This window comes from Apodemus sylvaticus, chromosome 4, assembly GCF_947179515.1.
Source record: "Apodemus sylvaticus chromosome 4, mApoSyl1.1, whole genome shotgun sequence".
In the NCBI taxonomy this organism is placed as follows: Eukaryota; Metazoa; Chordata; class Mammalia; order Rodentia; family Muridae; genus Apodemus; species Apodemus sylvaticus.
The window spans coordinates 99,795,763-99,823,457 of NC_067475.1; the positions used below are offsets into that span (position 1 = coordinate 99,795,763).

At 45.8% G+C, this 27,695-nt stretch overlaps 1 protein-coding gene and 1 long non-coding RNA gene across 2 annotated transcripts; both read right to left on the reverse strand.

The window, feature by feature from the left end:
- Positions 1-4,929: 4,929 nt before the first annotated feature.
- Positions 4,930-6,613, reverse strand: LOC127682332 (uncharacterized). The gene is made up of 2 exons (XR_007977367.1): positions 6,144-6,613; positions 4,930-5,636 (listed from the first exon to the last, which is right to left on the reverse strand). It is a non-coding gene; the product is annotated as an uncharacterized LOC127682332 (long non-coding RNA).
- Positions 6,614-19,465: 12,852 nt separating this feature from the next.
- On the reverse strand, positions 19,466-26,433 carry Il12a (interleukin 12A). Its single transcript, XM_052180379.1, has 7 exons — positions 26,285-26,433; positions 25,680-25,813; positions 23,875-23,988; positions 22,623-22,664; positions 22,507-22,548; positions 22,261-22,404; positions 19,466-20,132 (listed from the first exon to the last, which is right to left on the reverse strand). The coding sequence occupies exons 1-7, from the start codon at positions 26,298-26,300 to the stop codon at positions 19,977-19,979; spliced, it is 648 nt and encodes a 215-aa protein (XP_052036339.1). The 5' UTR covers positions 26,301-26,433; the 3' UTR covers positions 19,466-19,976.
- Between the last annotated feature and the right edge of the window lie 1,262 nt (positions 26,434-27,695).

The following is a 27,695-nucleotide window of genomic DNA, read 5'->3' on the forward strand; positions in this document are numbered from 1 at the left end:
CTCTATGCTATTAGATAACCTATCGATAACCCTATTACTTATCATGTTCCATCTGGGATGCTCTTAAATTCAGTTGGCCAGCCTTGGGGCTGAGTTTTCATGACTTCTAACCCTTGGCATCTTCCTCCTCCTCCTTCACATTCTTCTCCCCTTGAGTGGTTCTCCCAAGTCCAGAAATCCTAAATCTCACCTATGTCTCTTCTGCCCAGCTATGGGCTGTCAGCACCTTTATGTTGGAGATTGATTCTAATGCTTTGATTCAATTGGGAATCTGCATGTCCAAACACTAAAGGTCCTTCTCCCCAATTGGTTTTTGATCAATCAGTAAGGATGACAACGGTCAATGGCTGCGCACGGGGCAGGACCCTTAGAGTTGTGAAGGCAAGGACACAGAGATCAATGGGACAGAACCGCTAGGTCTCAGGTTAGAAGAATAGGATGCAGGAGCGGCAGGAAATAAAGTCAACCAGCCACGTGAGACCGGAGTAGCAGAGGAAGATTTAGGAGTGCCCAGCCTTTGAGGTAGTCAGTGGATTTTAAAAATAAACTAAACGTGTGTGTGTGTGTGTGTGTGTGTGTGTGTATGTGTGTGTCTTTCATTTGTGGATCCAAAGATCCTCCGCAGGTGCGCACATGTGATCTGCTGGGCTGTATAGGTAAAACTCACCACAACATTTTTATTAACCAATCAGAAATAACTTGGGGGCAAGGCCACATAGTGTCAGTTGGGTCCACATGCATATTCTCTATGGGACAGCCAGGTCTTGGGGCCCAGTATTAGCATTAGAGTACAAGCAGCATCAGGCCAACACACTAAACTTACCTACTTCCTGCAGGCAGATGAGCTGTCCCCCAGGTTGTGAGAGCAAGGAGACCTGGTCATACCACTCATTGGCTACAGCATTCAGAAGAGTGAGCCCCCTGCACCTCACTTGGGCTGTACAGTAGAGCTGCCCTTGGTATAACAGGTACAGAAGAGCTGGTGGGCTCACCAACTAAGTTCCCACTCAGGCTCAGATCCAGGGCTTTGAGTTGGACCACTCCAACATCCACCCATCTATAAAATATTAGAATACTTGAAAGGGCCAGTCCTGCAGATCCAAAGCTGCAGGCCCTCCATTACACAGGGCAACAACAGGATATCCTAGAGGAGTCCCAGTGAGGATCCAGTATTGATAGTGTAGTGGAAGCCAGAGGCCTCAAACCAGACCAGTGACTCAGGACAATGAACATTTGCAAGGAAAGTTGTTTTGGCAGAAGGGTGTACTGTGGGATACACCACAGCTTCCACGATGAGATTTGTTTATTTATTTATTCATTTATTTACATTATTTGTTTTCTTTTAGGGGGAGATTGCAAGGGCATATGTGAAGGGAGGGGGACATGAGTGGGATTGGAGTACAAGATGTGAAATTCATAAATAATCAATAAAAACTTTAAAAAACAGAGGCAGATGTTTGCAGCCAACCATTGGACTGAGTGTGTGGGTCCCTAGTGGAGGAGTTGAAGAAGGAACTGAAGGAGCTGAGGGGGTTGGCAACCCCATGGTGGGGAACAACAGTGTCAACAGGCTAGACACAGGGACCCAGAGCTCCCAGGGACCACCAACCAAAGAGTACACATGGAGGACCCATGGCCCTGGCCGCATGTGTGGCAGAGGATGGCCGTGTTGGCCCTCAGTGGGAAGAGAGGTCCTTGGGCCTGAGGGTGTTTGATGCCCCAGTGTAGGGGAATGCCAGGGCGCGAAAAACAGGAGTGGGTGGGTGGGTGGGGGAGCACCCTCACAGGGGAGCACCCTCACAGAGGCGGGGGTGGGTGGGACAGAATAGGGAGTTTCCAAAGGGGAGACCTGGAAAGGGGAAAATACTTGAAATGTAAATAAAGAAAATATCCAATAAAAATACATTATAAAAACTCAAAAAAAAAAACCATTTAAAAAAGAAGCAATGAGCTTTTGGCTGTGTAAGTATGTCTTAAAGGTGGCTAACATGTCTCTTACAGGTGGTTAACATGTATCTTAAAGGTGGTTAATATGTATCTTACAGGTGGTTAACTTGTATGTTAAAGGTGGTTAACATGTATTTCTTAAAATAAGGAGTTTGTTTTGTTATAAGCAACTATAAAACTGTGAAATATTGACCACTTCATCCATTCATATGTAGAATGAAGACCGAAATGCCCGGAGCAGATATGTAGTTAGTTGCCCTGGCTAGGAGTCGGGGGACCGTGGATACAAATGGCTTTCAGCCACCTGGAACAGGAAGATAGTGATTCTGCTGATATTAGACAGAAGTCACAAGGTTACAATATGCACACTGAGATCACTGAGTTTGAGGTAAGATAGGGGCAGTGTGCTGCTCTTGACCAGCATTTTGGTGACTGCTTGGAAGATGTCACCTCTACCCTGGAAGGTGAGCAGGGAGTGATCTGAATTGATTGCTTACGTGGAATCAACGTGAGTCTTAGGAATAGCCATTTCTAATATGGAAAGTGTCGGTTGTTTGCTTACAAACTTGAGTTCAGAAAATTATGCAAATTCAGTGGTAAGTACAGAGATGAGTGTTCTAGACCCATGACTCACGCTGCAGTTAGAGGAAGGGCTGGAATTCCAGTGCAGGTGACCTCAGCGAGTGCTTACTTGTCTTCAAAGCCTCTGTCCCCATCTGCTTCAGGAGCGCAACATCCACTCTGAGAGTGACAGACGCAGGTGCTTGTCAATTTCTAGGCAGGCGGGAAGTCTCAGTAGAGGGAAGATGATGGCTGTCTGCTACTAGAGACCCAACTAGTTAGACTGAGCCTTCTGATCTCTAGGCACTGAAGCAGTGTGCAGGGAGGCCACTGGGTGGCACCAGTGAGACGTGCCCACACTGGAACAGAACACTGAAAACCAGTAAGAACCACAGTTGTCTGGACTCAATCCAGACCACAGGGTTCATTCCTTTATTTTTAAGCTCCTCTCTGTCTCTCTGTCTTTCTCTGCCCTCCCCATTATCACATTGTTACTCCTGAGCTCAAAACAATTCAAACCTTTGATTATCTATTGTTTATATGATCAGAACACCGAGCTGCCTCTCAGAAGGAGCTCATGGAAGTCTGCTTAGACATTTTCTACTCTAAAAATGCAAGCATGTATAAATAAGCTGTTAAGGCACACTAGGAGTCCAAGTGGGTTTCAGGCATATGAGGTTAATCTTGAGTTTTTGATGTGACAGGATTTAGAATCACCTAGGAGACACACGTTGGCTGTGCCTGTGAAGGTGCTTCCACAGGGCTTTAAGAGAAGAAGGCAGACTCACTCTGCATGCGGAAAGCATCATTTCATTGGCTGAAGCCCTAGACTGGGGAAGGAGAGATCTGAGCCCTGGGTTCCATCTTTCTCAGGTCCCTCATTGCCGACTATGCAGTACATAGAACAGTTTCACCCAGAACGTCTTACACCACCATGTCATGTCCACCATGATAGACTGTACCCCTGTATCCTGAAACTGTGACCCCACTCCCCAAATAAACCCTTCTCTCCTTAAGTTGCTTCTTGTAGGTCTCCTTAAGTCACAAGAAGAAAAGTAACTAATAAGGCGGGTTCTCTGTGTAGGAGCAATTGTCTGGCATGTTGGAAGCCTTCGAGCAATCCCCAGAAATGGTTAAAAACAAACAAAAAAACAAAAAACAAAAAAAAACAAAAAACAAAAACCAAACCAAGCAAGCAAGCAAGCAAGCAACCAACCAACCAACCAACCAAACATCAAATGACCTCATTTCAGAGTGCCTTTCCTGGCAGGTCTGATCTGCTTCCTGAAAAGCCAAGATCCCCCCCCCCCCCCACATCTCCTGAAGTCTGCTGCCCTCGGGCATCAGCAAACAGAAGCTTCACCCTTGCCTGAGCAGCTGTGATTCTCTAATTCTCTCCCACCAAAGAGCTGGGGAGTGCTGGTTTCTCCGGAGAAATTTGAGTGTCTTTTAAGAGGACCAACAACTTTCATTCTTCCTTCTCTGGTAAAACTACAAGGTCTGATTCTAGATTCAGGGTCATTTACTTTGGGAAGCAGGGAGAGTGTATAGCAGAGATAGGTTTAGTTGAACCAAAGCCAAGAGAAAAGTATTTGATATTTGTCTCTCTGTCTCTGCCCTGCCCCTGCCTCCCAGGGATCAAGCAAGTGTCTCAAGCACCTGCCTTACTTATCATTAAAGGATTCTCTCAGGAGAATAATGGACCCCACTGACTCTTGGAGTTGGGAAGATGTGTGGGGAGGAGAGGGGTGGATGTGGCACCCTCCAGGAATTTTGTTGGTGGAAATTAACATGATAGATATGTTTATTCAACTGTTTTAAAAAGAATCCACAATTTGTAGACAGAGAGAAATCACCCTTTAACAGTGGTGCCTATTTCCTCTGTACTGTTATTTATTTACAAGTTATTGGGGGAGGAGGGAAGTCAAACTTAGAGTTGTGCATTTGCTACTTAAGTGATGCACTATTGGACTTTACTCCCAATTCTGTAAGTCAGTCACCTTTTAACTGTTTTATTTTGAAATGTGTGTGTGTGTGTGTGTGTGTATATGTGTGTGTGCGCGCACGCGCAAGCAGGTAAATTTATGGTCAATGGAGGCCAGAAGAGAGCATCCCCTGGAGTTAGGTGATTGTGAGCCACCTGATGCGGGTACTAGGAAGCAGATTTGCGTCCTCTGAAGAGTTCTATGACTCTTAACCACTGAGTGTCTAGCTCCACCGATCACTTTTTAAAGCATCCTGTTCTGGAATTGCTGCCATCTTGGTTCTCTGGGCAGCAGATGGTTCCGAACCCAGCTCTCCCCTGCTTGAGCTGAGGCTCCGTGAGTGTGGTCTGGGTAAAGAAGCTCACATAGATTGTCACTGGTCTGGGACAACTGTATGTCCCCCTTGTTCCTATATTAGAAGAGTGAGCAGAGCCTCTCAATTTCCAAGATGTCTTTATTTAAACCAAATATCTTACTATTAATTCCTGACCAGATGAGCAAGCAGGAGGAGCAGGAGGACTTTTCTGTATCCTGTGTTCGCTGGGTTATATAGGTGCCTGGGTTTACAGGAAGTTTCCTCAATACATTTTCATGTGGAAGCTTATTTCATGTCATTCTCTAAGGACTCCTGTTTGATGATTGCATCCCTGTGAGAGCGATGGTTTCTAGCAGGTGGGGCTGGACTTTTGTTCATGGTCTGGAGTTCCTGGGGTAGACCAGTTGGCCCCTGCTGAAAAGCTTAACCCCAGGTTAGGAGACCAGAGATGCAGTGTTGTGATGGAGATTTCAGACATTTCCAGGCCTCCAGGATACACAGCCTGGTCTGAGGTAAGCCATCTGACAAGGGTTAACCAGCTACTGACGCTGGTGGGAGGCCCCGGGTGAAGTCTGGCTCCTGGCCAGACTTCCAGTTGTGCCCTGGAGTTCTTAGATGGAGTTAGGCCCATTTTTACCCTGTGTTGGTGGACACGCCTTGGTTAGAGTCCCTTGAGCCAGCCATCCACCCTCGTCCTGCAGGGGTGCGTTCACAGACAGCTCCCGACTCAGACGGGCTGAGCACGTTTACTACAAGCTTGATTTTCAGCTGAGAAGATGCTCCTTGCAATTATAGCAACATTTTTCTTCCCAGGCAAGCTTGGAAAGCTAAAAAGTAAAAGGTAGAAAGCTAAAGGTTCTGTTACTTACAGAAATAAGGACACGAGTGGCTTGAATGAATTCAGGGAACTTTCGTCTTTGCCTTAGTTCCAAAACCTGTTTGAGTAAGAGTATTACTTCCGTTTCCGGTCTCTGTGGGAGACTGCCTGACAAGAACCCCTGGAGACAGGAAGAGTTTGTTTGGCTCCTGGTTGGAGGGGATACAGTCCACAGAGCTGGGGCACGTTGCTGCAACAGTGTCTGCGGCGGTGTTGGTAGTGTCACACCATGGCTGCCGTAGAGGGCTCGGGCTAGCAGCTCGCCGAGCTAATATCCCCAAACCCTGAACCCAATGACCGATTTCTTCCATCCAGACTTCATCTCTTAAAATTTCACGACCTTTCAAAATAGTATCAGTAGTTGGGGAACCAAGTGTTCAAATACCCGAGCTTTTGTGGGTGCATTTTATATTAAAAAACAAGTGAACAATAAACCATGGCAGAAAATAAAACTTACCCAGAGCATGCGCTGAAAGAGCACTCAGAAGTGGAGTCGCTGTGTAGGCGGTCACTGACGAGAGAGGGTTTGGGGAGGTGCAGACACCAGGGCTCCACTGGGACCCTCAAGCTGCTTCTGTTGGGAGCGCTGTGGAGCAGAACATGCGATGTTTGCTTGATGTCATGGTTTGGATCTGAAATGTCTCCCGAAGGTTCAGTCTTGGTTGCCTGCTGCTGGTATTTGGGAGCGGTGGAAACTCTAGAGGGTGGGGCACAGTGGAAGGACAGAGGCCACAGACACTGACCATGAGGATTTTATAGGAACCCCACCCCGACCCCTGCTTCTTCGCTTCTCCTCCACTGCGAGGAAATCCTCTTTGCTCTGGCTCTGTGCCCAGCCCTGGTTCCGTAGAAGCGATGGAGCCATTTCCCTAGAACCTCCAAGATGCTGGGAAGTAACACAGCCTTGTGAATGCTAGATAAATAGTTTATGAACTGAGCTACCCATCCACCCCAGGGTGTGTTTGATACATCTGAATAGGAAGGAAGCCACATTTACCACTGTGGGATCCTCTGTCAGCAAGGGATTATTTTTAAAGTATGGTAACCGCTTAACCAGCCAACCAGATATTGAAATTATTTTTTACTTAAAAGGCATACTTATACACCTTGTATGTTATAGCATCTATAGTTATTTCAAGGAAGCAAACATATATATATATATTAATATTTTTATTTTCTATATTCTTTGTTTACATTCCAAATGATTTCCCCTTTCCCGGATCCACCCTCCCCATATGTCCCATAAACCTTCTTCTCTCCATCCCTTCTCCAATCACCTCCCTCCTTTTTCTCTGTCCTTATATTCCCTTCCCATGCTAGATCAATCCTTTCCAGGATCAGGACCCTCTCCATACTTCTACATGGGAGTCATTTGTTATGCAATTTGTGCCTTGGGCATTCAGGGCTTCTGGGCTAATTAATATCCACTTATCAGAGATTGCATTCCATGTGTATTCTTTTGTGATTGGGTTACCTCACTTAGGATATTTTCCAGATCAAACCATTTGCCTAAAAATTTTGTGAATTCATTGTTTCTAATTGCTGAGTAGTATTCCATTGTGTAAATATACCACATTTTCTGTATCCATTCCTCCTTTGAGGGGCATCTGGGTTCTTTCCAGCTTCTGGCTATTATAAATAAGGCTGCTATGAACATAATGGAGCATGTGTCTTTATTGCATGCCGGGGAATCCTTTGGGTATATAGCAGGGTCCTCTGGAAGTCTCATGTCCAGTTTTCTGAGGAACCTCCAGACTGATTTCCACAGTGGTTGTACCATCTTACAGCCCCACCAGCAGTGGAGGAGTGTTCCTCTTTCTCCACATCCTCGCCAACACCTGTTGTCTCCTGAGTTTTTGACCTTAGCCATTCTGACTGGTGTAAGGTGAAATCTCAGGGTTGTTTTGATCTGCATTTCCCTAATGACTAATGATGTTGAGCACTTCTTAAGGTGCCTCTCGGCCATCCGAATTTCTTCAGGTGAAAATTCTTTGTTAAGATCTGTACCCCATTTTTTAAATAGGGTTATTTGGTTCCCTGGGGTCTAACTTCTTGAGTTCTTTGTATATATTGGATATTAGCCCTCTATCAGATGTGGAGTTGGTGAATATCCTTTCCCAATTTGATGGTTACCGTTTTGTCCTTTTAACGGTGTCCTTTGCCTTACAGAAACTTTGTAATTTTATGAGGTCCCATTTGTCAATTCTTGATCTTAAAGCATAAGCTATTATTATTATTATTATTTTCCCCTGTGCCCATGTGTCAAGGGTCTTCCCCAGTTTCTTTTCTATTAGTTTCAGTGTGTCTGGTTTTACATGGAGGCCCTTGATCCACTTGGAGTGAAGTTTAGTACAAGGAGATAAGAATGGATCAATTCGCATTCTTCTGCATGGTGACCTCCAATTGATCCAGCACCATTTGTTGAAAAGGCTATCTTTTTTCCACTGGATGTTTTTGGCTCCTTTGTCGAAGATCAAGTGACCATAGGTGTGTGGATTCATTTCTGGATCTTCAATTCTATTCCATTGGTCCACTTGTCTGTCACTGTGCCAATACCATGCAGTTTTTAACACTATTGCTCTGTAGTATTGCTTGAAGTCAGGGATACTGATTACCCCAGAATTTCTTTTGTTGTTGAGAATAGTTTTAGCTATCCTGGTTTTCTTGTTATTCCAGATGAATTTGAGAATTGCTTTTTCTAACTCTGTGAAGAACTGAGTTGGGATTTTGATGGGGATTGCATTAAATCTGTAGATCACTTTTGGCAAGATGGCCATTTTAACTATATTAATCCTGCCAATCCACGAGCATGGCAGATTTTTCCATTTTCTGAGGTCTTCTTCGATTTCCTTCTTCAGAGACCTGAAGTTCTTGTCATATAGATCTTTCACTTGTTTGGTTAGAGTCACACTAAGATACTTTATATTGTTTGTGGCTATTTTGAAGGGTGTCGTTTCCCTAACTTCTTTCTCAGCCTGCTTATCCTTTGAGGATAGGAAGGCTACTGATTTGCTTGAGTTGATTTTATAACCAGCCACTTTGCTGAAGTTGTTTATCAGCTGTAGGAGTTCTCTGGTGGAGGTTTTCGGGTCACTTAAGTAGACTATCATGTCATCTGCAAATAGTGATAATTTGACTTCTTCCTTTCCAATTTGTATCCCCTTGACCTCCTTATGTTGTCTAATTGCTCTAGCTAGAACTTCAAGTACTATATTGAAAAGATATGGAGAGAGAGGACAGACTTGTCTAGTCCCTGATTTTAGTGGGATTGCTTCAAGTTTCTGTCCATTTAGTTTGATGTTGGCTACCGGTTTGCTGTATATTGCTTTAACGATGTTTAGGTATGGGCCTTGAATTCCTGTTCTTTCCAAGACTTTTAGCATGAAAGGATGCTGAATTTTGTCAAATGCTTTTTCTGCATCTAATGAGATGATCATATAGTTTTTTTCTTTGAGTTTGTTTATGTAGTGGATAGCATTGATGGATTTCCTTATATTGAACCATCCCTGCATCTCTGGGATGAAGCCTACTTGATCATGGTGAATGATCGTTTTGATGTGTTCTTGGATTCGGTTGGCAAGAATTTTGTTAAGTATTTTTGCATCAATATTCATAAGAGAAATTGGCCTGAAGTTCTCTTTCTTTGTTGGATTTTTGTGTGGTTTTGGTATCAGTGTAATTGTGGCTTCATAGAACGAGTTTGGTAGAGTTCCTTCTGTTTCTATTTTGTGGAATAGTTTGAAGAGTATTGGTGTTAGGTCTTCTATGAAGGTCTGGTAGAACTCTGCACTGAAGCCATCTGGTCCCGTGCTTTTTTTGGTTGGGAGACTTTCTATGACCCCTTTTATTTCTTCAGGTCTTATGGGACTGTTTAGTTGATCTATTTGATCCTGATTTAGTTTTGGTGTTGGATATCTGTCTAGGAAACTGTCCATTTCCTCCAGATTCTCCAGTTGTGTTGAGTATAGGCTTTTGTAGTAGGATCTAATGATTTTTTGAATTTCCTCAGTTTCTGTTGTTTATACCTCCCTTTTCATTTCTAAGTTTGTTAAACTGGATACTGTCTCTGTGCCCTTTGGTTAGTCTGGCTAAGGGTTTATCTATCTTGTTGATTTTCTCAAAGAACCAGCTCCTGGTTTTGGTGATTCTTTGTATGGTTCTCTTTGTTTCTACTTGATTGATTTCGGCCCTGAGTTTGATGATTTCCTGCCTTCTGCTCCTCCTGGGTGAAATAGCTTCTTTTTGTTCCAGGGCTTTCAGGTGTGTCATTAAGCTGGTAGTGTATGCTCTCTCCATTTTCTTTTTGGAGGCACTCGGGGCTATGAGTGCTTTCATTGTGTCCCATAGATTTGGGTATGTTGTGTCTTCATTTTCATTGTGTTCTAAAAAGTCTTTAATTTCTTTCTTTATTTCTTCCTTGACCAAGGTATCATTGAGTAGAATATTGTTCAGTTTCCACGTGTATGTGGGTTTTCTGTAGTTTTTGTTGCTATTGAAGACCACTTTTACTCCATAGTGATCTGATAGGAGGCATGGGATTAGTTCCATCTTCTTATATTTGTTGAGGTCTGTCTTGTGACCAATTATATGGTCGATTTTGGAGAAGGTACCATGAGGTGCTGAGAAAAAGGTATATTCTTTTGCTTTAGGATAGAATGTTCTATATATATCTGTTAAATCTAATTGGTCCAAAGCTTCAATTAGTTTCATTGTGTCCCTGTTTAGTTTCTGTTTTCCTGATCGGTCCATTGAGGAAAGTGCAGTGTTGAAGTCACCCACAATTATTGTGTTAGGTGCAATGTGTGCTTTGAGCTTTAATAAAGTTTCTTTTACGAAAGAGGGTGCCCTTGCATTTGGAGCATAGATGTTCAGGATTGAGAGTTGTTCTTGTTGTATTTTTCCTTTGACCAACAAGAAGTGTCCCTCAGAGTCTCTTTTGATGACTTTGGATTGAAAGTCAATTTTATCTGATATTAGAATGGCTACTCCAGCTTGTTTCCTGAGACCATTTGCTTGTAAAATTGTCTTCCAGCTTTTTACTCTAAGGTAGTGTTTGTCTTTGACCCTGAGGTGTATTTCCTGTAAGCAGCAAAATGTAGGGTCCTGTTTACGTATCCAGTCGGTTAGTCTATGTCTTTTTATTGGGGCATTGAGTCCATTGATGTTAAGAGATATTAAGGAATAGTGATTGTTACTTCCTGTCATTTTTGACGTTATTTTTTAAATTTGATTGGTTAACTTCTTTTGGGCTTGATGAAAGGTTACTATCTTGCTTTTTCCAGGGTGAAGTTTCCCTCCTTGTATTGGTGTTTTCCTCCTATTATCCTTTGTAGGACTGGGTTTGTGGATAGATATTGGGTAAACTTGGTTTTGTCATGGAATATCTTAGTTTCTCCATCTATGGTGATTGAGAGTTTTGCTGGATATAGTAGTTGTGGCTGGCATTTGTGTTCTCTTATAGTCTGCATGAGATCTGCCCACGATCTTCTAGCCTTCATAGTCTCAGGTGAAAAGTCTGCTGTGATTCTGATAGGTCTTCCTTTATATGTTACTTGGCCTTTTTCTCTTACTGCCTTTAATATTCGTTCTTTGTTTATTACATTTGGTGTTTTGATTATTATGTGACGGGAAATATTTCTGTTCTGGTCCAGTCTGTTTGGAGTTCTGTAGGCTTCTTGTATATTCATGGGCATCTCTCTCTTTAGGTTAGGGAAGTTTTCTTCCATAATTTTCTTGAAAATATTTGCTGGCCCTTTAAGTTGTAAATCTTCACTCTCATCTATGCCTATAATCCTTAGGTTTGGTCTTCTCATTGTGTCCTGGATTTCCTGGATATTTTGGGTTACAAGCTTTTTGCATTTTGCATTTTCTTTAACTGTTGAGTCCATGGTTTCTATGGTATCTTCAGCATCTGAGATTCTTTCTTCTATCTCTTGTATTCTGTTGTTGATATTTGCATCTCTGTTCCCTGATTTCTTCCCAAGTCTTTCTATCTCCAAAGTTGTCTCCCTTTGAGTTTTCTTAGTTGTTTCTACTTCTGATTTTAGATCCTGGAAGGTTTTGCTTAGCTCCTTCACTTGCTTGTTTGTGCTTTCCTGTAATTCTTTAAGAGATTTTTGTGTTTCCTCTTTCATGACCTCAGCCTGTTGACCAAAGCTCTCCTGTATTTCTATAAGTGTTTCTTGCGTTTCCTCCTTATTGGCTTTTGTATTCTCCTGGATTTCTTTCAATGATTTTTGTGTTTCCCTTGCAAGAGCTTCTAACTTTTGATCCATTTTCTCCTGAATTTCTTTAAGTATGCCGTTCATGTGTTCCTGTACCAGCATCATGACCAGTGATTTTAAATCCAAATCTTGTTTTACTGGTGTGATAGGGTATCCAGGACATGCTGGTAAAGGAGAATTGGGTTCAGATGTTGCCATATTGCCTTGATTTCTGTTAGTGACGTTCCTGCGTTTGCCTTTTGCCATCTAGTTCTCACTGGTGTTAGTTGGTCTTGTCAATGCTGGACTCACTAGTGCACAGCTTACCTCCTGCACTGCCTAGAGACAGGGTGCTGTTGCCCAGGCTGTTCCAATCCCGAAGCAGACACCTGGAGGCTCCTGCAGGGGCCCGCTGGATTCACCAGAGCACACTGACTTTACCCTGCTGTCTGCCCGAAGCCCCTCTTGCCTCTTGCAGGACCTGGAGATGTGGTGTTGCTGCCCAGACTGATCTGGATCCAGAAGCAGAGAGATCTGAGGGCTCCTGCCAGAGGCCTCAGGACTGGAACCTAAGCTCTGTGCCACCGGAGTAAGCTGGGCGCTCTCCCAGACTGCCTCTGGGTGCACACCAGGTCTCCTGCACTTCCTGGAGACCAAGTGCTGTGGCCCAGGCTGTTCAGATCCCAAAGCAGACACCTGGAGGCTCCTGCAGGGGCCCGCTGGATTTACCAGAGCACACCGACTTCTCCCTGCTGGCCGCCCGGAAGCCCCTCTTGCCTCTTGCAGGACCTGGAGATGTGGTGTTGCCACCCAGGCTGATCTGGATCCGGAAGCAGAGAGATCTGAGGGCTCCTGCCAGATGCCTCAGGACTGGAACCTAAGCTCCATGCCGCCGGAGCAAGCTGTGCGCTCCCAGACTGCCTCTGCGTGCACACCAGGTCTCCCGCACTTCCTGGAGACCGAGTGCTGTGGCCCAGACTGTTCAGATCCCAAAGCAGACACCTGGAGGCTCCTGCAGGGGCCCGCTGGATTCCAAACACATATATTTTTAATGTTTTACCTTTGCTTTAGTAATTGGAAATAATTTATGAATACTGTATTCACTATACTTTGTTTAGAAAAGGAAATGAGAAACACAGGGAAGCCCGTGGCACTTTCCTTTTTCTTTTAAATTATTTTACTTATTCACATTGCAGTTGTTCCCGCCACACACACACAGTTCCTCATCCCATTCCTCCTCCCTCTTGCCTTAGAGAATGTGCTCTCCTCCCCCACCAGGTCTTCTCCTTCCCTGGGCTCTCTACAAAATTAAACACATCTTCTCCCGCTGAGGCCAGACCAGACAGTCTTCTGCTACATATGCGCTAGGGGTCTTGGACCAGGCCATGTGTGTTCCTGGTTGGTTCCTCAGTCTCTGGGAGCTCCCTGGGGTCTGGGTTAGTTGAGTCTGCTGGTCCTGTGGGGTCACTCTCCCTTCCAGCTTCTCTAATCCATCCTATAATTCAACCACAGGGGTCCCAACTTCAATCCAATGGTTGGGTGTAAGTATCTGCTTCTGTCTCAGTAAGTTTCTGGTTGGGCCTCTCAGAAGACAGCCATCCAGGCTCCTGTCTGTAAGCACATCACAGCATCAGTGATAGTGTCCGGCCTTGGTGGTCCCCCAGGAGACGGAGTCCAAGTCGGGCCAATCATTGGACCTCCTTTCCTTCAGTCTCTCCTCCTGGTGCACTTTCTTTTCACTCCTGTTGTTGAGTGCCAGGAGCTAGAGGCACACACGGATATAAGTAATGTGACCCTTTCTGTCCTTGAAGTTCTCTGGGGACATGAAGCCGCTCAGAAGCTTCCGTCACCGTGAGGACTGCAGAGTTACAGGGAGGAAATGCTCCCTTGACTTACTGTGACTTTGACGTGAGCAGAGAAAGGTGCTTGGAGGCCTGTGCTTGGGTTCACCAGTACTGATGAGCATTCGCCACCTGCCCACCGTGAGAACTGCTTCCAGCTCTGTCTCCTCTGTGTAGAGCTGTGAGAAAGCACACAGGGCACACAAGGCATCAGCTGCTGGGTTGTCTATTAAAAAGGATTCCACAATGTGTTACCTGATGTTAGGTCAACATCCTAGTTAACAATCCTCCCCACACACATACTTTGGTGCTGGAATTCAACCTCGGGCTTCATCCACGGTGCACCGAGCTACACCCTCAGTTCCACACTGAGACTTTATTTTTTTTAGAAAAAATTATTTTATTATTTGTTCTCTTTATTTTATTAGTGAGGTAGAATCACTAAATAGCCCATTCTGGAATCTTGCAATCCTCCTGCCTCAGTTGCCTAATGCTCCGATTATAGGTATGCACCGTCTACTTGGCCCTTATATCGATATTTTAGTATCAAACTTAAGGATACATAGATATACTACCGAAGTTTTTTTCACCAAATACATTTCGACAGATGTGCTGGCAAACATTTAATTACAAAACCCTTTGAGGGCCAGAAAGACGGCTCAGTGGGTAAGGACGGATGCTTTGATGACAGCTTGAGTCGGATCACCAGAACCTACATGGCAGAGGGAGAGAACCGACTCTTAGAAGTTGTCCTCTGACTTCCACAGTGTCCTATGACATGCTAACATGCATGTGTGCCCACACAATAAATAAATGTATTACAAATTATTAATGAAAAAAATTGAGACAAATTCTGTGTGGCCAAGGCCAGGCTTCACCCCACTTCTCTGCAGGGTCAAGTGATCCACCTTTGTCAGCCTCCTTAGTCACTGTGATTACACGTGTGTGTGTGTGTGTGTGTGTGTGCATACATGCATGCATTTCAGGTATACACAATGGACTTTTCAGAAGATGTAGCAGGACTTTTTGATTCTAAATTTTATATGTACTTTAGGTTAAATTATGAAGTCACAGTGCTGCTAGCTGTAAAGAAATGTTGACCATAAAGGGACAATAGCAGTGCCCATGGACACAGACAAAAGTGTTTGTGGTGGACATGGGGACAGCCTCATAGTAAACTGATTTTCTCCATTTGTTTCTGCCATTTCACTTTTCCTTGGGAGATCAAGGACCCTTTGGCCTGTCTTGAGTTTTCCACATCTTCCTTTGCATAGGTGACCAGACCTCGTTCCCCGGTTCTAAGGACCCTCAGTAGGCAGATTCCATCCCCATGTTTTCCATGCTAAGTCTCGGGTGGATCCTTCTCTGTGGCAGAGGCATGTTCAGGCTTGTTTACTTTTTAGCGGAGCATTTAGGTCAAGGGGACTCTGGGCTGTGCCTGGGCATGGTTTTAAGCTGAGGGATTTGGTCTGAAAAAGTTCAGGCTCTCAGCCTTTGTTCTTGGAGGGGGGGGGGGGGCCTTGCCCTTTGCCAGCATTTTCCCCAGGCAACCTCCTTGACTGAGCATGCTCCAGCTGAGTGCCCTGGAGGGTCCAGGGCCTTTGTCTGCTAAGCTTGGCCCTGCCTGGTGGGACCAGAGAGAGGTATAGAAAGCAAAACCCCCAGAGCTTTAACAGTGTGATTTGAGTACCCATTAGGCACCTGCAGGGTCTTGCTTTTTGAGACAGGACTCCTTTGGCCCAGGCTGGTGTCAAACTCAAGTGTAGTAAAGGCTGGCCTTGAACTTGTGATGCTTCTGCATCTACTTCCCAAGTGCTGGGATTCCAGTCATGTGCAGCCCACACCTGGAATCCACACCCACATCCATCGCTGTCTCATTTAATCCTTGCAGTCACTCTTGTGAATTTGGTTTTACTCCTAAATTCCACCAATGAAGAAATAACAGAGGGTTTAATTACTTTGAATTGCCATCCCCAAAGATGAGTAATAACTTAAAATTTACTAAGATTTGCTGTGCACTGAGGGCAAAAGGCTTTGCCTGAATCATTTTATTTAACCATCACTCTGATCATTGGAGGCAAGTTATAGTCTAATCTCCATTTCTTGGAAGAGGGCACAGGAAGGGAGCCATTTAAAAACTTGGTCAGGACACATACACACTACTGCACATTTATAGGAAGATGTGAGAACTAACTATGGATTGAGGAATGGAATTTATCATGAAGACATCACTTGGGTCAGTTGGGTTTGCTTTTGTTTTGTCTGAGATTCAGTCTTGGCCTGAAGCTTAGGCTGACTTTGAACTCATAACGTTCCTGTTGTAGCCTCCCAAGTGTTGGGGTTGTAGGCATGTACCACCATGTTCACCTCCAGTCCTTATTTAAAGTACATCTCATATTGGTGCCTAGAACAAATGTAATGAGGGTGTTCTACTCAGATACAAGTCTGTGGAGGAAACCTTCTCTTGCTGGGCTTGATTCAAAGAGGAGATAGACAGTGGGTGTCATTTTCAATAAGGAGTAACCAGCTACTCCACAGCCTATGAGAGTCATTGTGACCTGGGCTGCTCAACTATAACAAAACTTCCTGAGACAAGCCCTGGTCTGAGGGGAGCCCTGGCCTGAGGGGAGCCCTGGCCTGAGGGGATCCCTGGCCTGAGGGGAGCCCTGGCCTGAGGGGAGCCCTGGTCTGAGGGGAGCCCTGGTCTGAGGGGAGCCCTGGCCTGAGGGGAGCCCTGGTCTGAGGGGAGCCCTGGCCTGGGAGGAGCCCCTGCCTGGGAGGAGCCCCTGCCTGGGAGGAGCCCGTGCCTGAGATTCACCTCTTGGTGAATCTGGCCTCCAGTGATTTTTGTCTGGTGATGGGCGGAGAAAAGAATCTGGACGATGAGTTTGTCACAGAGGAGAGGCCACACTTACTTTCCTCTGGACCCTTGCAGATGAATGGGAGACCTGGTGGGAAGAAACAACTTAGAAAAGGTGCCTCTCTAAATAAAGGCCTGAGAGCCCTTTTCTATTAGGAAGGAACACGGTTATCCCAGAACCAAATAATGTGGTATTCTGTTGTGGGACTCTTTAAATTCACATGGCTTAAAGAACTAGAAAGACGGAATTAATACTAAGGCCAGAAGGAAGACACTTCTTAAACCAAAGGAAGGCAATTATACATGGGGTTCGGGAAAGCATTCTATATAATTTAGGCAAGTGGAGGGTTTTTCTGTTTGTAATTTAAAAAGGGCTTCCCTCTGAGAGCCCAAAGGGTCACACGAATTAGAATAATTTAGAGAGCCTCATAGGACACTTTTTCCAAGTTGAAGAGTATGATAATGTATTTGTTTAATGCACAGCAGGTCATGGCCCGAGGTTGCCAGGGAGAACATTTCTATATGTTTTACTTTGAGATTCAAATGTTGAACAGAAATAGTAAAGTACTCCTTAAAAACCGTAATTCACACAGCCTCTTGACTATTGAGGTCAGCCTGGACTCCCAGCAAAAGCAAGATTAAGGGGACTGGGAAACTAATCAGAACTCTTTGGCCATTTCATTTTTCATGTATGTATCTGTGGTATATGTTTGCGTAATGTGTTCACACGTGTGGACATATAGGTGTGTGCATGCACGTGCACATGGGCGGGGAGGCCCGAGGCTGTTGTTGAGTGTCTTTCCTGATTCCTTGCCACCTTGTGTACAGAGGCTCAGTGTCTAAGGCAGGGTTTCTATTCCTGCACAAACATGACCAAGAAGCAAGTTGGGGAGGAAAGGGTTTATTGAGCTTACACTTCCACATTGCAGTTCATCACTAAAGGAAGTCAGGACTGGAACTCAGGCAGGTCAGGAAGCAGGAGCTGATGCAGGAGCTTGACCCATTCAAGTCCTGGGCCATCAATTGCAACTGAGGCTGCACCTTCACCAATGGCCTTCCGTGGCCTCTCACTGTGCCAAGAGCCTCAGCTGCTCTTCATGACCCCTTCATGCCTTCAAAACCAGTACCATCTGGGTGACTCTCACACAGTACCAAGTCCAGCCACAGCACAAAATACAACTGTGGCTATCTCTGGAACACACTCTCTGTGCTCTCAGAAAACACTTCCAAGAAGATTTCATCTCAGTGATGCTGGTCTCTTCTTAATCACCGCTAATTTCTTAGCTCCAGCTAACCAACATCAATAGTCCCAGTAACACAAAGGTTTGCTTTAGTGGTTCTGGTATCTTGTTACTTACAGCTGATTCTTCAGCCCCAGCTAACCAAAACCACAGAATCTTCACAATCAAAACATGGCCACTGTAAGAGTCTTTAATCTTCCCTCTGAAATTTCACAAGCCAGGCCTCCATCATTGCACTGTTCTTAACATTGTCTTCCAAGCTCCTACAGAACTTTCTACTGAGCTCTTAATATTCTAATGGCTTTTCCAGCTCAAAGTTCCAAAGTCCTTCCACACTCCTCCCCAAACATGGTCAAGTTGTCACAGGAATACCCCACTCCTGGTACCAATTTGTCTTAGTCAGGGTTTCTATTTCTGCACAAACATCATGACCAAGAAGCAAGTTGGGGAGGAAAGGGTTTATTGAGCTTACACTTCCACATTGCAGTTCATCACTACAGGAAGTCAGGACTGGAACTCAGGCAGGTCAGGAAGCAGGAGCTGATGCAGAGGCCATGGAGGGATGTTTCTTACTGGCTTGCTTCCCCTGGCTTGCTCAGCCTGCTCTCTTATAGAATCCAAGAACACCAGTCCAAAGGTGGTACCACCCACAAGGGGCCCTCCCCACTTGATCACTAATTGAGAAAATGCTCCACAACTGGATCTCATGGAGGCACTTCCCCAACTGAAACTCCCTTCTCTGTGATAACTCCAGCCTGTGTCAAGTTGACACACGAAACTAGCCAGTACACTCAGTCTCTCACTCAGACCTGGAGTTCATCAGTCTGACTGTCAGCTCAGCTATCTTGCTTCAGAGGTCCCCAGTCTGCCTGACGGACACTGGGGTTACGGGTTGAGTTCTGGGGATCTGACCTCTGCTTGTCACATTTTGCCCAGGGAGCCATCTCCCGAGCTCCATCATGGCCATCTTTGCAAGATTATTTTGTTCAAATGTCATCAAAATTATTGTACTGTTTTTGTTTTGTCAAATTGACACAAACTAGAGGCATCTAGGAAGACAGAACCTCAACTGAAAAAAAAAAGGTCTTCATCAGATTGACCTGTAGGCAAGTCTGAGTAGGCATTTTCCTCATTAATGATTGATGTGGGAGGGCCCAGCACACTGTGGATGGTACCAATCCTAGTCTTGTGGTCCTGGGTTGTATAAGAAAGCAGGCTAAGCAAGCCTAGGAGAGCAAGCCAGTAAGCAGCGCCCCTCCATCCTCTGGATCGGGTCCTGCCTCCAGGATTCTGCCCTGATGACCCTCAGTGATAGCCTGTGAGCTGTAGCATGGCATATGCCACCCCCCCCCCCCAGCTTCTCTTGGCCATGGTGTATGTTTATCAGAGCAATAGAGTGCAAACTAAGAGTTTTCTTGCAGTGTGTCTCAGAGCATTTAAATACTCTAGTTAGGGAAAGGGAGACAGGTTCGGCCCCAGCATTTGGGAGGCAGAGATCATCTGATCTCTGTTAGTCAGAAGCCAGCCTGGTCTAAACAGTGAGACCCTGTTTAAGTAATTAAATAAATAATCTATAGATAGATAGGTAGATAGATAGATAGATAGATAGATACTCCAAGAATATCTGAGAAGCACTTAAATTACTTTATTAGAGTCACAAAATAAGATATATTTCAAAATGTTTCAAATTCACCTGATAAGAAATATTACAATAAATAGAAAATAAATAAATATAAATAGACTCATATACTTTTATGAGCATAAAATATAACAATAAATATCTTTAAATAAGGGGTGACTGAGTGTTTTCATAAACACTTTGGCACAAAAATAATAGCTTATCAGTTCTTGCTCTTCTGCTGATGCATTGGGGGAAAACGTATTCTCCCCTTAACAATATTTTGATGAAAACTTAACAAACAACTTGTATCATAAATATGAGAGAAGTGATGGAGGGGACCATGCTGAGGCAGCTGTGCCACCTTTGGGGGAAAGAACGAACGTGACAGGAGAAGAGATTCCTGAGGGAGCAGAAGGTCAACCAGGCCAAGAGCTCCTCTTACTGACCCGCCTCTCATTGACCTTTCTGTGGTTCCTATTTTCGTGGAGAGGGCGCCATGGGGGGTGGGGGGGGCGGAGAGCCTCTCAGGAGGAGCTCAGATAGCTCATCACCCTGTTGATAGTCATGACGCGGGTGCTGAAAGCATGCAGCAGGATGCAGAGCTTCATTTTCACTCTGTAAGGATCTGCGCCTGCCACTGGAGGCCTCTGGTGCAGAGTCTCGCCGTTCTGATTCAGAGACTACAAAGAAACACCAAGCTTAGCATACATACAGTTTAAAAATTAGAACATTTGTCTGCAAAAAAAAATATGGATACAGTCAAGGCAAGGTCTAGTGCCTGCAGCCCAGTCCTGCACCACCCTCCTACACCCATTTCACGTATCCTCCTTCTGTGTTCCCGGAGGAAAAGAGGGAAGAAATACTCCTTTGCGAGCACATATCTATGTCTTTAACGATCTCTGACAAGACTCCTAAACTGCCCAGAAAAGAAATCATCACTGGGGCTTGCCTCTCAGCAGGTATGAGTGTACGAGGTGGCATCTGCAGCGACAGCTAATTAATGTTTATAAGTTAGGTTTAAAAGCCCTGTCCTTTTAGGGGAGGGAGCTGGGGTGGGTGGGGTCTATGGATTAGAGCTCATTATCAGTACCAGGGCTGTTTCTGATAGAAATGCAGTTTGTGTTAGATAAGCGAGCCAGTACCCTGTTTTCCCACTCTCTCCTTTGATTTCATTACATAGAAAAAGAACTTTGGTTTCTATGACGTTTAAGGTATTTTTCTTGTTCCTCACAAATTCTTCAGCGAGTGTTAGGGTGTTTAAAGTCATCCCATTTTACAATCAGTCAGCATGGTTGACTGGTCCCTAGTAGATCTCTTTCTACTACCCAAATCACCTGACGACTGGGCTTGTACATGCACTGTCCATTACAAATCTCTGTATGGTAAGTTGTTTGACACCTGCATAAACTTCACTGTCTTTCAAATAAGTCATCTGGCAATATGTAATGTCCTGGGTGGTTTTATGTTTACTTGATACAAGCCAGAGTTAGTTTGTGAGATGGAAAGATCAATTGAGAAAAACACCTCCAGCCAGATTGCCCAGTGGGCAAGCCTGTGGCGGATTTCTTGATTGGTGGTTGAGATGGGAGGGCCCAGTTCACTGTGGCCTGGAGGTCCTGGATGCTATCTATGCAAGGCAAACTGAGCAAGGCTTGTGGAATGTTCCAGTCACCAGGATTCCTCTACAGCCTCAGCTTCTGCCTCCACTTCCCTGGATGATAGACTCACTGCATGCTGTAAGACGAAATAAACCCTTTCCTCCCCAACTTCCTTTTGGTCATGATGTTTTATCAAAGAAATGGAAACCCTAACTAAGACAGCACATATGAAAGGAAAACAATGGCTTTTCCGACAGTGACTTCTGACGAACTTTCATCCCGTGCCATGGCTGCCAAGGTGCTCATCTCTCTCACGTGTGCACTTCTGTGCTTCGTGGTACCAAGTTCCCACACACGCCTAACACTGCATTCATTTCCCTAGATGCAAGATCACTTTTCATTTTGGTCACATTTTGGTTCAAAATAGATTATGATTGGACATCAGCCCCACGTGTTTTCCCTGGTAATATTTGAATATGTGCACAGCCTTTAGAGTGTCCATCCTGTACATTTTAGAAAGGACACGTGTATGTTTACGTGTATTATACGCACTCACATGCCCATATCTGTACCTACACCATGCAGAAGCCATAGAAGAGATCACGTGACTCTCCATCTAGTTCCTTTGAGGCAGGATCTCTCCCTGAGCCCGGAGGTTTCATGGCTAACCTTGCAGCAAGACAGTCCCTGTGGGCCTCCTGTCTCCCTGTCTCTCTGGATTTAGAGAGCTGTTCAAGACCACACCCTGTTTGTTACATAGATGCCCCAGGCCAAACTCAAGTGATCTTAACCACTGGACTTTCTCTCCAGTCCTAATCTTGAACTTTTAAGAGAAGAACGTATTTAAAACAACAACAAACCCTTCTGCAGAGGACCTTAGTTCACCTTCTTACGCTTCTGTTTCTTCCTCTGTACAGACTTTATTTGCTTGTTGTGGGATGGTACGAGTAAAAGCATTTGAAAAGAGCTTGGTTTGTATCATGAGGTCAGCAAGTAGAAGGCCCCTTGCAGCTGTTCTTATTGTAGAGGACCCCTCAAGGCTGTCTTAGCAAATGTACCCTTGCAGTGCCTTTCACAGTAGGGGGCTGGCGGTGGGTGGGAGGGGATGTTCTGGTGTCTCCCAACCCAGGATGTACTGATTTTATTATATCTAATAAAGACTCTCCCTTCAACATGAAAAGGAGCCCTTGCTGATAGGAGGACGACTTACCCGCATCAGCTCATCAATAGCTATCAGCATGCTTTTGTCCAGAATGATCTGCTGATGGTTGAGATTCTGAAGTGCAGCATCTATGGCCTGGAACTCTGTCTGGTACATCTTCAGGTCCTCATAGATGCTACCAAGGCACAGGGTCTAGAGGGCGGGACAAAATGGGGAAGGAACCATTGAGACGGGCTGGAAGGGCCGGAACTAGACAACCTTGCTGCATTTCAGAAAAGTGAAGCGGTGGCTTACCATCATCAGAGAAGTCTTCTGTGGGGGCAGGCAGCTCCCTCTCTAGAGGAAAGAATGATCAGGCATCAGTGTTATGACTCTGCCATGAGGAAGGAACCTTTAGAGTGCTTACTTACTATTATGGAAGAAGTCTCTCTAGAAGCAAGGCAACTCTCATTCTAGAAGAAAAGAATATATCAAGGATTTCATCATCATCATTATCATCATCACCACCACCATCACTACCACCACCACCACCACCACCACCACCACCATCACTACCACCACCACCACCACCACCACCACCACCATCACTACCACCACCACCATCACCACCACTACCACCACCACCATCACCACCACTACCACTACCACCACTACCACCACCACTACCACTACCACCACCATCACCATCACTACCACCACCACCATCACTACCACCACCACCACCACCATCACCACCACCACTACCACCACCACCACCACCACCACCACCACCACCACCATCATCATCATTTGTTTTTTTTGAGACAGGGTCTCTATTGTAGCCCTGGCTGTTCTGGAACTTACTCTGTAGACCAGGCTGGCCTCAAACTCACAGAGAACCATCTGCCTCTGCCTTTCAAATGCTGAGATTAAAGACATGTGCCACACACCTTCCGGCTATTCATTTTTAATATAAATCTCTCTGATATTGTTTTCTCAAACTAACTTTTCATTACAGTAAAAACATAAGAAACTTCACCTTCATCACTGCTTTCATGCGGATACATATCGGTATTTCTGTGTGCACGTGTGTGCAGGTGCATGTATGTGTGGAAACAAGACCTTTAGGGTCTTTCTCAATCCATTCTCCAGACTTTCTTTTTCTGATACAGGTTCTCTCACGGGGCCTGCTGCTCACTCATTCAGCTAGACTATCTGGCCCAGGTATTCCCCTGTCTCTGCCTACCCTCGCCCTGAGGCTGCACGGGAAAACCATTACACCCAGCTTTTACACTGGTGCTGGGGATGCAAATTTAGGTCCTCGGGTTTGTGGAAAAAGAAGCACTTCCCTAACTGAGCCTCACCTGCCACACCCCCTTTCTTTTTAAAGATGGAATCTTGTTGTGTATTCCTGGCTGGGCTCGAACTCACTATGAATACCAGGCTGGCTTCTAACTTAACAGAAGCCAGCCTTCCTCTACCCACTGCATGCTGGAATTAAAGGTCCATACCACCACACCCAGCTTGTAGTTACTGAGATATCCTTCAGCTTGTAGTAGTATTTCTACGGTTGTGACTTTTTCTCAAAACTCTCAGGTTCCATAACTACCAGTAAATGTCTAGAGACAGCTAAGGTTGCCTGTGAGACTCTTAATTGTATTTTTCGGGGGAAGTCCTCCATACCTTGTGTAGTTCCAGTGGTAAACAGGCCTCCAGTGTGCTGGTTTGGTCCCGTGTGATGTCTTCATGATCGATGTCTTCAGCAGTGCAGGAATAATGTTTCAGTTTTTCTCTGGCCTATGAAAGTCATAAAGAGAAGTTGAGGTGATATTCCCAGCAAGATCGCTGGCTCCCTCTGAGACTGGCACCTCAGCAGATCAGCAGCGCCTAGGCTGGCTACTCTGAACCAAACCTTCATCTCTTTGGCCTGTAGGAAACTTAGGCTCATCGTATGATGAGAAGAAACCCACCTCCCCCCTGCTCTCCCGGCCCCTCCCTCTTTGCCAGGCTGCCTGACAGCAGGATATTTTTTTCCCACGGTGTGAACACTGGGGTGGTTGCACCAGTGTGTGCTAATCGGCATCAGTGCCACACTGTGCTGCTCGTCTCTGCTGGATCCTGTTGTTTTTCCTTTTGCCAAGCAGCTGTGCCCTACGAATCTCTTTTTCAAGTATAACTTCTAAAGGGGAAACTGTTAAAGTCACAGCTTGATGACTGTAACAAACTTACAAGCCCTAAATAGTAGTTGAGCTTTAATTTACAGGCGCAGGGACTGTCTCTTACCCCTTGGCGTGCCAGAAAGCACCAGTGAACAGAATGACACAACATATTAAGAAGTCAACAGCTCTCTGTTTGAAAGTGAGATAACTTTTCCATTCAACTATGGTACTGGGGTGTGGCGAAGAACACACAGTGATGAGTCCTCTCCTGGATTCCAAGCTCAGCTAGAGAGCGACAGTGACCCAAAACTAAGACAAACTTGAATGCTATTGTGTCTTGAGGCCCAGCACTATTATTTGACAGTAGAGAAGCAAGGAAAATCTAGTTAACTTTGAACACCATCTTCCCTTCCATATCCGACTTAGGAAAACAGTCTTTTCTTTCTGCAGGTATTCCTTAGGGAACCTCCCTTAAGGTTTTTCCTTAATTTTAAGGTTTCATGGCTACACATGTTCTGCCCACAGGTATGTCTGTGTACCATGTGCTCAGGCCCCACAGAGGCCAGAAAATGACAGCGTCCCTCTGACTAGAGTTACAGATGGTTGTGAGCAACCATGTGGGGGAGGGGAAACTCCAGACCTCTGGAAGGGCAGCCACTCTTAACCACTGAACCATCTCTCCTGCCTGGGAACCACACTTAATTCAGACTGAGCTTTGAGGAACCATCCGAAGCACATTATGCAAGATTAGTAGGAAAGAAAGGAATTCACCAAGAAGGATTTGTGGAGCGTAGCTTATCTTGGGATAGCCATAGGACAACAAACTAGAAGATCCTAAAGAAAGATTTAAAAACCACAATAGAAAGACAGGAGTTTCCCTCCTTTCTGCCCCTGCTCCTGTGTGCCTATGAACACATGCCTTGTTGGGACAGAACACGGGTGCTCATTCACAATTAAGCCAGAATTCTACTACGGAGCAGCTGCAGGGTGTCTTGGACACATTAGCATTTTTCTGTAGCTTTGTCGAAAAATCGAGAGGAAACTGGGGCAATTTTACAACAGATAGCCTTTTGTTGTAAACAAATGCAGGCTGGAGGGACATTGTAAGCACTCCTTTTCCGCCTCTGCCCAAACTGATGCCGGTATAATTTATTACCATTCTTCCTTTCTCTGGAGACACAGCTTCCTTTAGATTATAGAAGTCTTGAAAAGTCTCCTCTGCCATTCGTACCAGCTACGCATGAACTACGGCTCCCCAGCAGATAGCAGATAAGTTAGAAGTCATTTCAACAGCGGGGCTTTGAAGCCAGATGAACGCGAGCAACTCACCGTATTCACCATGTCGACCGTGGTCTTCAGCAGGTTTTGGGACTGGCTAAGACACTTGGCAGGTCCAGAGACGGGAATGACCCTGGCCAAACTGAGGTGGTTTAAGAGGACGAGGGTGGCCAAAAAGAGGAGGTCTGGAAGGGAAACGAAGGGAAGGTGGAGCTTGTCAACCCGGCTTTGACCTGCCTCTTTCTTCCTTCAGCCATTCTGGCAAATTTTGCCATCCATTTCTTCTGGGTACTGACCTCCCTTCACCCATGATTTAATCCCTTCTTCGGGGCTGACAGATGCAGCAAGACCTCGCAGATCTTGTTCAGGGACTGGCTGAGACCTGCATTTTCTTTACTCTAGTTTCAGGGCTGGGCTTTAGTTTTCGTCTGTGAAATGGGCATAGCGGCAGCCATCTGGCTTGCTCTATAATGCGGAGAGCATGCCAGGTGCAGCGCAATCTAGCACGATCCATCGTCCTTCCCCTCTTCCTTCCCTTGGCCTGCAATTGCTGGCAGCCCTTTAGTCTCCCTTAGTGGGTCCAGGGCTTCTATCTGCTCTTTCCGGAGCTTTCCCTGATCGAGTCACCCTAGTCCCCCGGGCCCTCAGCTACTTACAGCGTGACTGACACATGCTGGACCGGCTCTGAGAGGAGCAGCTGGATGCCGAGGGTGAGGCGGTTGGAACACTGACCCTGGGGAACACATTTTTATAATTGTCTGTATAGCCGGCAGGACTTTCCCAGGACTGGGTCTCTTGCTTTCTCTCTCTGTCTATACATCAGCTTCTCAAGGACAAGTGCGTCGATCGCCCCCAGGGCGGGTGGCGCTTTCGAATTAACTCTCGGAGTGCCCGATTCGGGGCCGTCCCACCTCCCACCGCACTCAAAGCGAAAGCAAAACCGGCAAGCTTGCCAGTAGCAGCTCTTGTCCTAGGACAGGTCTGTCCCGCCCCACTACCCCCTAGCCCTAACACACTGCCCAGTGCCCCCTCCGAAGAAGCACAAGCTACCCACTTGTCTCTCCATCACGGTCAATGAGTCTGACTCAATGTGTTTTGCGAATGTGTCCTGCCTTGAACATACAAAGGAACAAAATTGATGTGGTGGCTATATATCGCTTAAAACTCGGTTCTGGCAGTTTTGATTTTGTGCGACGACTGCACATCTTGGGGGGAAAGACCTGGAGAGAGCGAGGCCATCGCTCTGCAGGAGCCCAGGAGGCAGACAAGGCTCCGGCAAGCCTCCAGATCTGCAAGAAGGCATTCCCTGGCTGCAGGTGGGATGCATTGTGAGCTAGTTCTGGAAATGGGAATCAACCCAGTAGGGAGGCAGAGAGGAGATGAGAACAGGGTTGTTGTGATACTGGTGGGGATATATCTGGCCGAGAGATTTTGGGCAACATCCTTAGCCTTTCTGTAATTTTACCATAGAGATATCCTTGGATGTGCATGATGGAAAGACCCCTTCGGTAGCAATGTAAACGCTGGATGCCAGGGTCCAGCTCAGATGGAGGACGTAGGCGAGCTGAAGGGATTCCCAGTGAGGCAACAGGCTCACACTTGATAACTCCCCTGGCAGAGTGAATCAGGGTCCCAGCTTCCGCAGCGAAGGTGTGAGAGTTCGAAGCTTGCACTGACAAGTTGTATTTTGGAGATGTGGAGTAGGCGGCTCCTTGGAATTTTCCTCCTTTCTACCCTTAGATGGCCTCACAGGGTGGACAGAGAGAGAAGGCCCTGCTTGGCCACTGACCTGGAGACAGCCATGTGTCTGGCTTCCCCCAGACCCATCCAGCTGTCAGAGCCCACTTTCTATTAGGCAACCAACCGTCTCCATACTAAGAAGCCTTTGGGAGCCCAGGAGACGAGGGCAGATGCTTCTTCCTTCTGAAGTCCACTGAAGCCCTGACTGACGGAGGGGATCCGTGAGCACTCAGCAGGGTGGGCCTCTGCTGAAGGGCACAGCAAAGCCAAGAAGGAGGACACCATAGCAGCTCTGACCTCTAAGTTCTCGGTGGGGACAAGGGACAA